Genomic DNA, 14,319 nt, shown 5'->3' with positions numbered 1-14,319 from the left:
TTTATCCAGTTCTCACCTTCTGGACTGAACATGGACTCAGACTCAATTTGCTGTCAAAGTCCATATATTGCAATGTGATTTGCGGAACCCACCCACCTCCGCAATATGCATACATTTAAAAATGTTTACTATTGAAAAATGCACAAAAACACACTTTAAATAAAAAGAGAAGAATGCATTCATTTCAAAGATGTGTACAATTTATATGTACATATGAAGAAATACACATGAAAACACACACACATTTTCATGCAGAAAGAAAAAAAGATGGTAACCTAATACAGACATGACACTGAGTGAGCTTCAAAGTGGAACTTGGAGAATTTTGACAAACTTATGTGTTGTGCATCACTAAGTATATTACAAGCCACAGCTCTAAGTTCTGTTGTGGGCTTTTGATTACATCATACTGATGGAAATGTAGTATTCACATGTTCAAAACTGCTGTCTTTGTTGCTGCTGCTGCTGTTACCGCTGCTACTCTATACATATTCCAGGGCTGAGTTGACATAGTCAGAAACGTATTCAGCATTCTCCTGTAACTTGAGAATTTGTTTGTTTGTTTGTTTAAGGCATCTTGCAGTCCCTTTGGAAATCTGTTTGTTCTCCTTTAAGCAACCTCTTTGGCTCCAAAGATTCATTTTCACTCAGGATTTGAGGGCTGCATGTGATGGTATTCATGTGTGAAAACAACCATCATGTATCCAGCTTGCATATTCACCACTTGTTTTACTTTTAAGTGTAGGCAGTTCACCATTCAGTTAACCAAGTAATTGAGTGACATACATTCATTAAAAGCTTGGCATGCTGGAGAATCAAACCACAGGGAATCACACTATTATAAGACTCCAGGGAGTGGCGGTGGATGGGGGGAGCTTCAGGTCTGCTTTCTGTTGCGCAGGGATGGGTAAACCTGTCAGTTTTGCTTTCTCTCACATTCATTTTTTTCATTTTCAAGTTCTTTTTGTCGTGAATATGGGAAACTTGGCAATTTTTGATAAATTCTCATCCAAAAACAAACTGACCGCACCAACCAAGTTAGATAGGGGCAGCTATTCCCAGCATGGAGAGGACCATGTTTTACCTGCTACCCATGTAGTTTAAAGATGTGGAGCCCATCATAAAAAAGAGGTGGTGACCTTAATTCAGCATTAACATGGTGGAATATGCAGGTATTCAACCCTAAACTTTGATGAACTAATCACTCAAAGCCCAGGGCTGGATGGACAGATCTGTCAATTTTCCTTTCTCCCACATTTTTTTAAAAAATTCAAGTTCTCTTTGCCCTGAACATGAAAAACTTATTTATTTGAATTGATTTGTACCCCAACTTTCCAACAAGAAAATGGAACTCAAGGTAGCTTACAATCATAAGAACTATTACAAAAAATAAAAAAACTTGATTAAAACAACCATAAAATGAATGCATTAAAATATAGTTAAAAACACAGCTATCACAGAATTACAGCACACCCAACCCAACAGACCAACTTACACACCAAAGGCCTGTTTGAATAAAAATGTCTTTGCCTGTAATTATTATTATTTATTACATTTATATACCACTCCATAGCTGAAGCTCTCTGGGCAATTTACAAAGATTAAAAGACTGAACATTAAAAATCAATATACACAATTTCAAACTATAAAAACAGCTAACATTTTAAACAATTTTTAAACTCTCAGCCAGGCCAAAGACAGTTCTGGAGTTGGTTAAAACTCAATATATGCTGTTAAATGCCTGGGAGAAAAGAAAAGTCTTGACCTCATGAAGAAAAGATAACAATGCTGGTGCCAGGAAGGCCTCATCGGGAAGATTGTTCCATAATTGGGGGCCACCAGAGAGAAGGCCCTCTCCTTTGTTGCTTTCCTTCGAGCTCCCCTCAGAGTAGGCACCGTGAAGAGGATCTTAGATGTTGTTGTTGATGATAATAATAATATGATGTTGATAATAATAATAATAATAATAATAATAATAATATATTTATTTGTTACCCGCCCTTCCCTCTGGATTGAGGCGGGGTACAACACAAATAAAAACACCATAAAATACATACAACTAATTCAAACGTTTATTATTAATAATAATAATTTGCAAGCAAACAGAAGGAATGCAGAGAGGGAGCCAACCTCGCCTCCCTCAGCAGGGAGTTACACAGACACCATGATGTCACAGGCCCTATGTCACGTCACCACCAAACACATCTCTGAAGGCAATGGTAATGAAATAAGGGCCTCTTCCAAAGATCTTAAAACTTGGGCAGGCTCATATGGGAGATGGTGGTCTTTCAGGTAGCCTGGTCTCAAGCTATATAGTACTTCATAGGTTACCAGCACTTTCAATTGTGCCTGGACATAGACCGGTAGCCAGCAAAGCTGTTGTTCCCTGTACCTGGCCCTGGTCAACATTCTGGCCACAGCGTTCTGGACCAGCTGAAGTTTCTGAACAGTTTTCAAAGGTTGACCCATGAAAAGCATGATACAGCAATCCAAATGAGATGTAACTAAGGGCCTTGCTAGACCAGGCCTTAGCGCGCCTTCCAACCCGGTTTCCCTGCTGTGCGTCCAGATGACGCACAGGGGAATCTGGCGGCAGGCCGCAGTGAGGCCTGGTCTAGCGCGCCTTCCAACCCGGTTTCCCTGCTGTGCGTCCAGATGACGCACAGGGGAATCCGGCGGCAGGCCGCAGTGAGGCCTGGTCTAGCGTGCCATATGCTAAGTCGCTTATGGCGCGCTTTTTCCCCAGCTCCGGGCTCAGGCCGGGGTTGGGGGAAGTGTGGAGACTTCCACAGCTTTTCGTGGCTCCTCGCTCACTCGCGAGGAGCCGCGAAAAGCCGCGGACCTGGCACAGCGCTCATAGGAGCGCTGTGCCCATTGGCGGGGGGGGGGGGAAGAGAGGGGAGGGCGAAGGATGGGAGGGTGGGTGGCACGGGGGGAGGGCGGGTGCGATCGCGCCGCTCACCGCCCGAGCAAGCAGCCGAGCGGCGCTTGCCCGGGCAATGCCGCCCCATCCCGGGCATTGCCCGGGCAAGCGCCACTCGGCTGCTTGCTCGGGCAGTGGCGGCGCGATCGCACCCTCCCTCCCCCCATGCCCCCCCTCCTATCCTTCGCCCCCCCCCCATTTTAAAAAATAAAATAAAAAAGCCACTTACCTTCCCGGAGTCTTCGGGTCACCCGCGGCCGCTTTAAACAACAACAAAAAAATGGTGGACGCTGCAGGGCTTGCGTCCTCCCTGCAGCTCCGCTGTCTGGAAGCATGGGGGAGGCACGCTAACATTAGCGCACCTCGGCCCCGCCTCCCTGCCGGAGTAAGCCGGCAGGTCTAGGAAGGCCCTAAGGCATGTGTGACCAGCTTGGACATCTGTAGGAATGGGTGCAGTTGATGCACTAGCAAACACACTCCTGAAATGCACATTGTGAATTCTGGAAAATTCTTATCAAAACCAAACAGAAATGAAATACTGACCTGTGCCTACTATTGTGCTCTAGTGTCACCACAGCAGATTGCTGGAGGGTGGTAACATAAGCTTCCAATTTAGGAAGGATTAGGCAACACAAGGAGGCCATAGTGCTATGTGGCCACTAAAAGTTGATGTTTCTAGCTTGATAGTGATTTGGGTGACATCTAATATGTACTGCTGGAGACAGAATACTGATCTAGGTAGGCACTGCACAAGCAGTTCTTACATGCTTATTTCAAAGGAACATCTCAGCAGACTGAGTACCCTATGACAAAATGATAACAGAAAAATTATCTTTTTGCCAGAACTTTGACTGTGAGTTGATTTGTATGAACATAACCACCACAGAGAAGGGGGAACAAAGATATTTGAAACCCCAGTACAGATATTGTAAAAGAATGAGCACTAATAGCTCTCATCATGATTTGTGGTATGTAGATAATTGTTTTCTGATGTCCTAACTCCCTAAGATATTATTGTATTGGAAAGGATGCTCAGTGAATTAGAAGTAATTCCTTCTTAAAAGGCAGATGTAATATTGCAAACCATTCTAGCTTCATTGAGCACATCCCTTGGGAGAATTCATCATTGATCCTCCTTTTCATGCTGACTACAGCCAGAGAGACTACTACTCTGAGTCCTAACCCCCACCCCACCCTGCCACAGTGATCTTGGATCTGTTGGTCACTTTACAAACAGCATCGTTTTACATCATGTTCCTGCTTTTACTAAACAAATGGCAGCAGAGTATATAATCAGAGCAATGTTTTCTTCCACTATTCTTTGTGTTTTCTTTCAGTCTTCTTTTGGCTGAAACTAGAGCAGGGATAAATTCCTTATTTGTCTGTTTGTTTATTTATTTATTTGCAATTATAAATGGAGAAAGAATTGCTTGTCCTGTTTAGCAATCAAGCTGAAAAAGGATTTAACATCCTAAAATATTGATTAGAATCTGCTCACTTATGTGCCATTGATTGTGAACTGCTGCTCAATCCCTTTTTCTGAAACACTGTTGCTTCTTTGTGTAAAAAAGCCCAGGACTTGCATGCTAATAATTGCCCAATAATGATTTCATGTCCCGTCTACATCTCAGACATGCACTCTCACACAAATCTCCTGGCAAAACAAAGAGGCCCACTTAGCCATGCACCTAACCTACTCTCAATATAGGCTTTTCTTTAAATCTCTCTCTCTCTCTCTCTCTCTCTCTCTCTCTCTCTCCAGAGATAGCTATTCAATGGAAGTGTGATAGCACTTTAACACCGAATGATATATATGGCATATGTTCAGGCCATACATAGCTTGGAGTTACTCAAGCTGAAGCTGTACTGGCAGGTGTCAATTGCGTGTTGGAGGAGGAAGCAGAAATAAAACACAGACACGTTGTATGGGTTCAACTTGGGCCTCTTTATTTGTATCCTGGCAGTATCATCCCTCCCTGATCTCCATGTGCCTGTGCGGGAATTCAAACCTAACTGAGGCCCCTTGGCCTCCCAAGGGCAAGCCACACTCCAAGTCAGAAGGCGGTTGTCCGCCTCCTGCCTTGTCCGTCACTTTCCAAGTGTGGGGAGCGCTCCCAGCTTCACCCCCGCTTGCTGCCATAACGGCAGCAAGTAGGTGAAGCCTGAGGGACTCCAAAGGCATACCGTATCCTGACACGTGGACCGCGCAGCCCCGTGGAGCAGGCCATCGGGTTATGCCAGTCACCCCAAATGGGTGCCAGTGTGCTTGCCATCCCTATTAAATCTATCCAATTCCCGCACAACCCTGCCACTAATTAACCTATTTGTTCCCCCGCCCTCGTTATGCCCCCAGTATGAAGTAGGCAAAAACCCCGTGGGGAAAAATTCCTACTTAGCCCCCCCTCCAAAGAGGGCGACTGGCTAATCCCATACTAGGAGAGGGAGGGCGGGTGGGTCAGCGCGCCGAAAGAGGCCTGAAGCACGAGTCCGGCCGCTTATATAGCGGCCCGGGCTCCGTGCCCCACGTGACCATCCCTAATGCGTTGGGGAGCATTTTATTGCTCCTCCCCAAACGCAACTGCCGGCCTTCCCGCCCAAACTTGGGCTGGGCGTTGGCCGGTCTTGCGTGTTGGAGGAGGAAGCAGAAATAAAACACAGACACGTTGTATGGGTTCAACTTGGGCCTCTTTATTTGTATCCTGGCAGTATCATCCCTCCCTGATCTCCATGTGCCTGTGCGGGAATTCAAACCTAACTGAGGCCCCTTGGCCTCCCAAGGGCAAGCCACACTCCAAGTCAGAAGGCGGTTGTCCGCCTCCTGCCTTGTCCGTCACTTTCCAAGTGTGGGGAGCGCTCCCAGCTTCACCCCCGCTTGCTGCCATAACGGCAGCAAGTAGGTGAAGCCTGAGGGACTCCAAAGGCATACCGTATCCTGACACGTGGACCGCGCAGCCCCGTGGAGCAGGCCATCGGGTTATGCCAGTCACCCCAAATGGGTGCCAGTGTGCTTGCCATCCCTATTAAATCTATCCAATTCCCGCACAACCCTGCCACAAAAGCGGGCCAAGCCTCGGCTTAGGCCCACTTACCCCAACCAGGGAGGCATTCCCGCAAACCCACATGGAGATCCTGTAGGAAAATATCGTTTCCTACATCAGATAGATGTACTCCATCGGCCCGGTAAAGCTCTTGCCTGGCAACACAAATATTGGGGTGTGGGATGCACCACCCCAACTTCCCCTGCAAAAATATCCGCAGCTCCCTATTGACCTTCTTTACGGCCCTATTTAGTCCCCATGGATTATGCCCCTCGCGCCACTGGCGCCTAGGCAGCATGTTGGACCATACGATCCTTGTATCTGGCCAACATCTCCAAATGTATTCAAAGTCAGTTTGGGCCTGTATTATAAGGGCTTTCCCTTTAAGCAAACCAAGGTCATTGCCCCCCAGGTGTATAACCAACACCTGCGGCGGGTCAACAACAACGCCAGCACGAAACAGCAGATGCAGGAGACCTCCCCATCTCAAGCCGCGACGCCCCACCCACTGTATGGTGGCGTCCGGCTGCAGCCCCAACTGCGCACCAACATCAGCTCGAGATGCCCTGTTGCATGCCCAAAACACCATGCTGTGTCCGCATATGATGATCTTTGTGGGCTCTGGTCTCCTCCACATATCTGCCAAAGAAACATCAACTATTAACTGAACTTAACTGTAACCAACTACCTAACGTAGGTCCTGAACGCCCCAGAGCGCCACCTGCCAATTGAACGGATCTTGTTGTCATTCAAGCCTGATTGCGCGGCCGTTGACGCTGCGCCAATCCGGAAAGAATGCGTTCCGAATTGCGCCTTGGTCAATCCAATAGCTGCCAATGCCTTTTTGGCCACCGCCCAAAATTGATACTTGGTCAACGGCAGTTGATCCACGTGGCGAAATAAAGGGCCGACGGCGCCGCCTCTAAGGGCAATAAATGCAGCCATGGCAGCTACAGGACATAACTCTTCCCTAGCTGCTGAGCCCAACCTAACCCACACTCCATGTCCCTTCTGGTCTGTCTTAGAGTGACGCAGATGCAGGTGCATCCTGTCATGCTCCAGCCTCAGGTCGTTAAACTGAAACGCCCTGCCAGAGACGTCAGCCTTGGAACCTGCGAGAAGCTCACTGATCCTGAAGGCTCCAAAGAATGCCGTCAGGGCCGCAGCATGGAAAAGGCATTGCTCATAATTAGATGAGCATAACCTGGGCCACTGAGCACAGAGTCCCAGTAAAATGTCCGGAGTAATTGGCCTGCGCTTGTCGGGAGCTGGAGGGTTGGATCGAGCCCAACCCTCCAGCATCTTGCGCACTCTAAAGTCTACCGTGGTGTCCGGCATGCCCATAACCTTTGCTTCAAATGCCAAACCTGCCAACTTGCCCCGCAGCGTTCTGATCGCGAGCCCTCTGCGGTGTAACTCTACGCAGAATTGTAAAATATGGTCGATCGGGATCGGCCAAGTCTCCGGTAAGCCCAGCCTAACCCTGAAGGTGCTGAACTCCCTACCTGACCGCTCGTATAATGCCCGAGTTCTGGGAGCAATGGACATCCTCATGGCCTCCGTGGCTTCAGATCTCCAAGATGCCAAAGCTCCTTGGGCATGTTGTCCGGTTTCCTTCTGGCTGTAGGTGCTAACTCCCGGAATCTGGACATCTGGTTGCGCGACAAAGCGTCAGCAACTCCGTTATCCAGTCCCGGGATGTGTCGGGCATAAAAAACCACATTATACTGTAGGCAACGGGCAGTCATTGCCCGCACCAATCTCATGACCCTGCGATTTTTGGATGAAAGCGAGTTCACCACCTGCACTGTAGCCATGTTGTCGCACCAGAAATGTACAGTTGCTGATGCGAGAGTCTTGGCCCAGAGCCACACCGCGACTACGATGGGGAACAATTCCAGGAAAGTCAAATCCCGGCAAATGTCTGTTGCTCTCCAACGGCGTGGCCACTGTTGTGCGCACCAACGATCCCTGAATATAACACCGAATCCAAATGCTCCGGAGGCATCTGATCGCACTTGCAATTGTGATTCCAGTTTGATTTCCTGCCTCCAGAAGGATACGCCATTGTACTCCTGAAGGAAGGTTAACCAAACCAGTAGGTCTTCCTTTATCTCAGCGGAGACCTTGATTCTGTGGTGGGGCCGCGAAACCCCTATGGTAGCCTCGCACAAACGCCTGATGAAGGCCCGCCCAGGGGCCACCACCCTGCAAGCAAAGTTCAGGTGCCCGATGAGCTGCTGTAATTGCAGCAGGGTCACCTTCCTGGACGAGACCGCCTCCTGTATTAATGTGCGCAGAGTGGTCAATTTGTCCGGTGGTAAGCTACAAGATTGATTGATGGAATCAATATGGATTCCCAAAAAGGATAAGGCCGTGGTCGGGCCCTCCGTTTTCTCTTGGGCTAAAGGCACACCCAGCTCATCAGCCATTGCCTCGAATTCACGCATGAATCCCAGACACTGGAGTGAGTCCGGGTGGCCGGCAAATAAAAAATCATCCAGGTAATGAATACTGTTGTCTGAATTTGCTCTTCGCCTCCACTGCCATTCTAAGAACGTGCTGAATCGCTCGAAGGTGGCGCAGGACACCGCGCATCCAAAAGGAAGCGCCCTGTCGACGTAAAAATTGCCCTGAAAATGGAACCCTAGCAGCTCGAAATCCGCTGGATGAATTGGCAGCAGGCGAAAGGCGGATTTAACATCGCACTTTCCCATCAATGCCCCCTTTCCGCAGCGCCGAACCATTTGAATGGCGCTGTCGAAAGAGGCATAACGTACTGTGCACAATTCATCCGGTATGGCGTCGTTCACTGACTCACCGATTGGGTGTGACAGATTATGTATCAGGCGAAATTCCCCAGGGGCCTTTTTAGGCACAATTCCCAAAGGGGAAACCCGCAATAAAGGCAGGGGTGGACTTGGGAACGGACCAAGTACGCGGCCAGCCCTAACTTCCTTATTGATCTTCTCCAGAACCACCTCCTCCATCCCATGCACGGACGATTGGTTCCTGGCGAAGAAAGGAGTGCGCGCTCCTTGATAAGGAATTCTAAAACCCAAACTGAAACCATCTAACAAGAACTGTGCATGTGCCAGCTGAGGGTAAGCTTTCAACCATTCAGCCAGCACCTCCACTCGCACCGGGCTGGGGCCCTTTAACTTGAGGTCCGCTGTTGTTGCCTTTCTTACCGGTGAACCAATCTTTGCCCCCCTTGCCTCCTCTGAGGCGTGGGCAGGCCGAGCACGGATGAGTTGCCCCGCAAAGGGAACACTCATGTCTGAACTTACACTGGGCCCTTGTGCAAGCCCCCTTTGAGCTGTACTCCCAACAATAGAGTCGGGGTTGAACCGACTGCCCGGCGGAGCCCCTGTTAAAGGCGGCGCCGGCCGGGCGTGACAGGATGTGCCCACTATCCGCTCGTTCGCCTGTTACCGGCCTAGCCGGCGTCATAAATTGCAGCCACAACTCAGGCTCCTTAACATCCCACTTGATCTCAGGTGTATAAACTGCTTTTAATCTGAAGGCTTCATCATAGGCGAGCCAAGCCGGACCCAAATACTCCGTATAACAACGGAATATAATGTCTAGGTATTTGACTAAGACAGTGGCTTTATCGGGGTGCTTTTGCAGCGCCACCCCCATAAATATGATGTACCCGGCCAGCCAGTTGGCCCAGGTCCTTTCCACTTTCTTCTTTTTATTTGCCTCATTATCCCTGTCCTTCTCCTTGTCTTTATCTGGCTTTTCCTCTTCTCTAAAGAGCAGTGCGAATATATTCACATACTCCCCCTTCCAAATCTTTTCTTTGGTAGCTGGAAGTAGGTGATACCCCACTGGTGTGGAGATGGCTCCATAAGGAATGGGCGAGCCCTTAGCGGATGCATATGGGTCAGCTGGAACACCAGTACCCTCAGCGGATTCACTTTGGGTGGCTTGCACCGTGCTAGTCCCCGTGCTGAGGAACTTAGAAGGAGGGGAGTGCTCCACTTGCGTGCCCTGACTGGTATAAGATACCTTGTGTGTGTCCGTCTTACCTGCCTCGCTCCACACTTGTGTGCACGCGTCAGACACTGATCTATGAGATGTGCTAGCCTCCCCTGTGTCTTCCTGCTCAATGGGTGTTGAGTATGGCCACATTTGTCCAAGGGCCCACGGGGGGACACCCCAAGGTCCAAAAGCTGGCCACTGTTCAGTACCCGGTGTGTTGTGCGAAGGACACTCACTGTGAGCTGCATCGCTGACTGGAAGGGCAGATGTCATCGCTGGCGAGGGGCCACGCGTGGATGAGCCCTGCTGCGGTTCGGTTCCTTGCATCTGCTGCACATTGTCGTCCGCCGGTGTGCTATGACTAGGCGCCACCTGCTTGGGCGAAGAAGTGAAAGGTCTGAACAGGGGGTTGCGATAACTGGACCTCTTAGTGACTTTCGCTTTTCGTGACTGAAGCTGTAGCCTCAGGCTGGCATTGTCCTGTTCTAAAGCCTCGATGCGCCTTAGCACCTGTGCCATGCCAGGTTCATCCTCCTCTGAAGACGACAAAGGTTGAGGTGGAGGCCGCTTGGTGGGGGGGCGGGCCGCCTTGCCCTTCCCTTTCTTGCCCCCATTTCCCTTTTTGGGAGGCATCTTAAAGCTCGTGGGGAATGGCACCCCAATTCCTATAAATCAGTTGTCTTGTGTTGTTCAACTAGGGGTCGGCAACAGGCAATTGAACAATAATAAAGATGTGCTAGAACTATATTTGATTATACTTGAAATAAATTCAACCAATGGCTCCAGCTACCAGCACCCAATGTGCTAAATGAATTTAAAGTAGGATAAAAATTTCAAATAGGCCGCCCCTCCAAGCCCAGACCAGGCCAGACCCTGCTTAGCTTCAACAAAGCGCCTGGCTCCTATGCATGCAATACCAAATCAAAAACAACACAGCTCACACTGCTTGCCAACACGCGAGATATCCAGGGAAAGCTAAATGAAGTAGCTGGTTAAGGCCTCCTGCTCCAAGCCCCGCCCCCCACGTGCTGCCGGGCCGACTGGGAAGAAGGCGAGGAGGCCAAGGGAGGCGTGTGTGGTGATCCCGGTTGAGGCCCGCTGAGGCCCTGACTTGTAGTGGGAAATGGCGTCCCCCCCCCGGAGGCCCCTAATTCCCACCCCCACCCTCTTCGACTGAGAGGAAGAAACTTGAAAGGTGAAACGCGCGAAGGCCCAAGCCTCGGAACCAGGTGAGAAAACCACCACCCCCACCCCCGACGCGAAGAGTCCCTCCGTCAAACCAGGCCCCTGAAGGGGCTGCTTGGAGAAGCGCCTCGCTGTCGGGCTGTGTCCCCTTCGAGCCGGGCGGGCGCGGCCGGCGCCGCGCGGGTCAGCCCACGCGGCCTCCGAGGCCTCCGCTGTTGCCGCCGCCGCCGCCGATCGCCACGCTCTCCGCGACTCCGTCCAAGGCTCCTTCAGCTGGGCAATAAGCGCCGCAGCGCCACGCCGCCGCTCCGTAAACGCCGCCGCAAACGCCGCCGCCACTGACGCCCACAGCGCTGACTGCTCGTTCTGCAGTCAGCGCGCCGAAAGAGGCCTGAAGCACGAGTCCGGCCGCTTATATAGCGGCCCGGGCTCCGTGCCCCACGTGACCATCCCTAATGCGTTGGGGAGCATTTTATTGCTCCTCCCCAAACGCAACTGCCGGCCTTCCCGCCCAAACTTGGGCTGGGCGTTGGCCGGTCTTGCGGTGGCCGTAAATAGTAGCTAGCAAGCTCTCAGCCATTTATCAAGCCTGTCTTCCAAGTTAGGTTAGAACAAGGAATATAGAAAGTCTCGGGGAACCCAGTAAATTACACCATGGTAATCTGATGAAATATTGATCAAATAAAAAGTGCCAGCTCAGTATTGGTACTTGTAATAGACCCAAGACAAACAGTGTGGAGACGTGATCAGAGCAGTACAAGGTCAATTCTGTTGTTTGTCGATGTTCTGTTTTAGTTATGGTTTTCCACAGTCCTTATTTAAGTGTGTGAGCCTGAAGCATGATGTTTTCCCTCGACAGATAATTGTGATGATCAGCTGGTGTCTGCCTTGTCTCAATCATCATTCAGCAGTTCATCAGAGCTGTCCAGTAGTCACAGTCCTGGATTCGCAAGGCTTAATCGAAGAGATGGTAAGTGCTCCCTCTGTTAATCTTAATTTCTGAATGTTTACCGAAGAGGCTTATGAAGACAAATGAACAGTTTGATACCTTGCATAGATGGAAGGTATAAATTGCATAAATTGGAAGTATACATTTTCAGTATTTTGTTCTCTCTCATAGTTGAAGTAGGCACCAATATATTTTTCCAAGATCCGGATATCTATTATCTACAGTTAGCCCACTTTGTCAAGCATAGTGACAGAAATTTGCACATGGTATTGGAGCACCACGTATTTCTAATCCTAACGGCTGGAAGGTCCATCTGATTTATACTGTTCTACAGGTGCTTATATTTGTGAACTTGGATTGGAAAAGTTAGAAAAACAATATATTCATTCGTATTGTTTACTTTGGAAAGTAAAAAGACAGGCTACATTTAGATGAACCCCCAAAACATTGTCTGGAGTATCAAGGGTTATTCTTGTACTCACCTGTTCCTCTCTTGCCTTCTCTACTCACATATGGCATAATTATTTTCTACCTGGTTTGATCAATCCATAAATTGCAGTTGCATCTGAATGTGGGAAACTATGAACAAACCAGGATTTTATCCAAATATGCAATCCTGGTTTGTAAACAAACTATAGTTTGCCACATTTTGATCAAATTCTGGTTTGCCACATTCAAAGCTCCATCACACCTAGGAAGAAACGCTGGCTACCATTGCTTCTCCATTGTCGCTCAGTTACTTCCTGTTTGAAAACAGGAAGTAAACAAGGAGCACAAGGCCCATTCAGTCTGGTGTTGTAATCTCGCTGCTTCTCCCACACACAGCAGGAGAGCACAGCAACCAGACTTTTTCTGGTTTTTCTTGCCGTGCAAGGAAGACCAGAAAGGGCGGAAGATGTGAGAGAGGCAGATGATGTCATGTGAGGGACCTCTAAAAAATCCGTGAGTACCCAGTAATGAGCATGCAATGAAACACTCATCAGATGGAGCTCTTAGACACAATAACAAACAATGGTTTGATCAAACCAGAAAGTAATTTATTAAACCACACATGCAAGGATTGGAAATAAGATGAAGGTGATGAGGGAAAATACAAGGACTGAGTTAATTTTTGATCTTCTAAACCAGAGCTTTCCAAACTTTTCATGTTGGTGACACACTTTTTAGACATGCATCATTTCGCCACACAGTAATTCAGTTTTACTAGCAAACCGAAGGTTAAACTAACCCCTTATAAGAGATACGAACACATACATAAATTGTAATAACGAAATGTTGGGTTATTGCCAGAACTTTTCTCCTTCTGGAACTCTGTTTGTGCTCAGAAAACAAACACACATCACGCAGGTCTTACACAGCAGAGCTGGTTTATTTCCTTCAGGCTTCTGTGCAGTCCAATTCAGATCAGTTCAGATCAGCACACTGAGGCATACACAGAGAGCAGTGATCATAGAGCAGTGATCTGTAAGCAGTGATCAGATCCATTTTACACAAGTGAGAAACTATATACACATCTTACACAATTGTTATCTACATTACATACAGCTGTGATGAGGCTAACTTAGAATCTTGGCAAGGTTCCCAGAACAGCCTCTATCTCAAGGTAATTGCCCACAGATAGACTTTCTCTGTTTAACCCTGAGATAGCCATACACACACAATTTTAATGACTAAGCAAGTATTTCTTTTCATATACTTAACAGTCCTCCTCTTGCGCATGTTGTTTAAATTGTGTTACAATCTGAGACCCAGCTTTAAAAGCATCTCTTTGTGTTTTACCATTGATACTGGTTTTGTGAATAAATCAGCCAACATCATTTCAGATGGACAATATTCAAGCTTAATCCAGCCCTTCTGAATTATATCTTTCACATGAGAATAACGAACATCCACATGTTTAGTTCTTGGTTTACACTTTTCAGATGTAGCCATACTAATACATGCCTGATTATCCTCAAATATGGTTACTGGTGTCTCAATTTCCAACCTTAGATCAGCAAATAATTGTTTATACCACTCAATCTCATTACAAGCCAGAGATAAACTGATATATTCTGCTTCTGCACTAGAGGTTGCTACACAATTTTGTTTTCTTGTATACCAATCAATCAAAGATTGATTGTAAAAGAATGCTGCTCCACTGGTAGACTTTCTATCAATTGCGTTAGCCCAGTCAGCATCTGCATAAACACAGAAATTTCCATCTTTGTGTGTAGATATTTCCAATTTGTGAT

General features: G+C 48.2%; 1 protein-coding gene across 1 annotated transcript in view; it reads left to right on the top strand.

The window, feature by feature from the left end:
• The window catches only part of CNTNAP4 (contactin associated protein family member 4), a 285,406-nt gene that overhangs the window by 43,716 nt on the left and 227,371 nt on the right, over nucleotides 1–14,319 (top strand). Inside the window, exon 2 of the mRNA XM_063129435.1 lies at nucleotides 11,996–12,106. Within this exon, the coding sequence (XP_062985505.1) occupies nucleotides 11,996–12,106 (111 nt within the window). The remainder of the gene's footprint in view (nucleotides 1–11,995; nucleotides 12,107–14,319) is intronic.

The sequence above is a fragment of the Elgaria multicarinata genome, chromosome 6, assembly GCF_023053635.1.
Source record: "Elgaria multicarinata webbii isolate HBS135686 ecotype San Diego chromosome 6, rElgMul1.1.pri, whole genome shotgun sequence".
Classification (NCBI taxonomy): domain Eukaryota; kingdom Metazoa; phylum Chordata; class Lepidosauria; order Squamata; family Anguidae; genus Elgaria; species Elgaria multicarinata.
The sequence above is the reverse complement of the archived record's forward strand: the minus strand, read 5'-3'. Positions and strand labels throughout refer to the sequence as shown.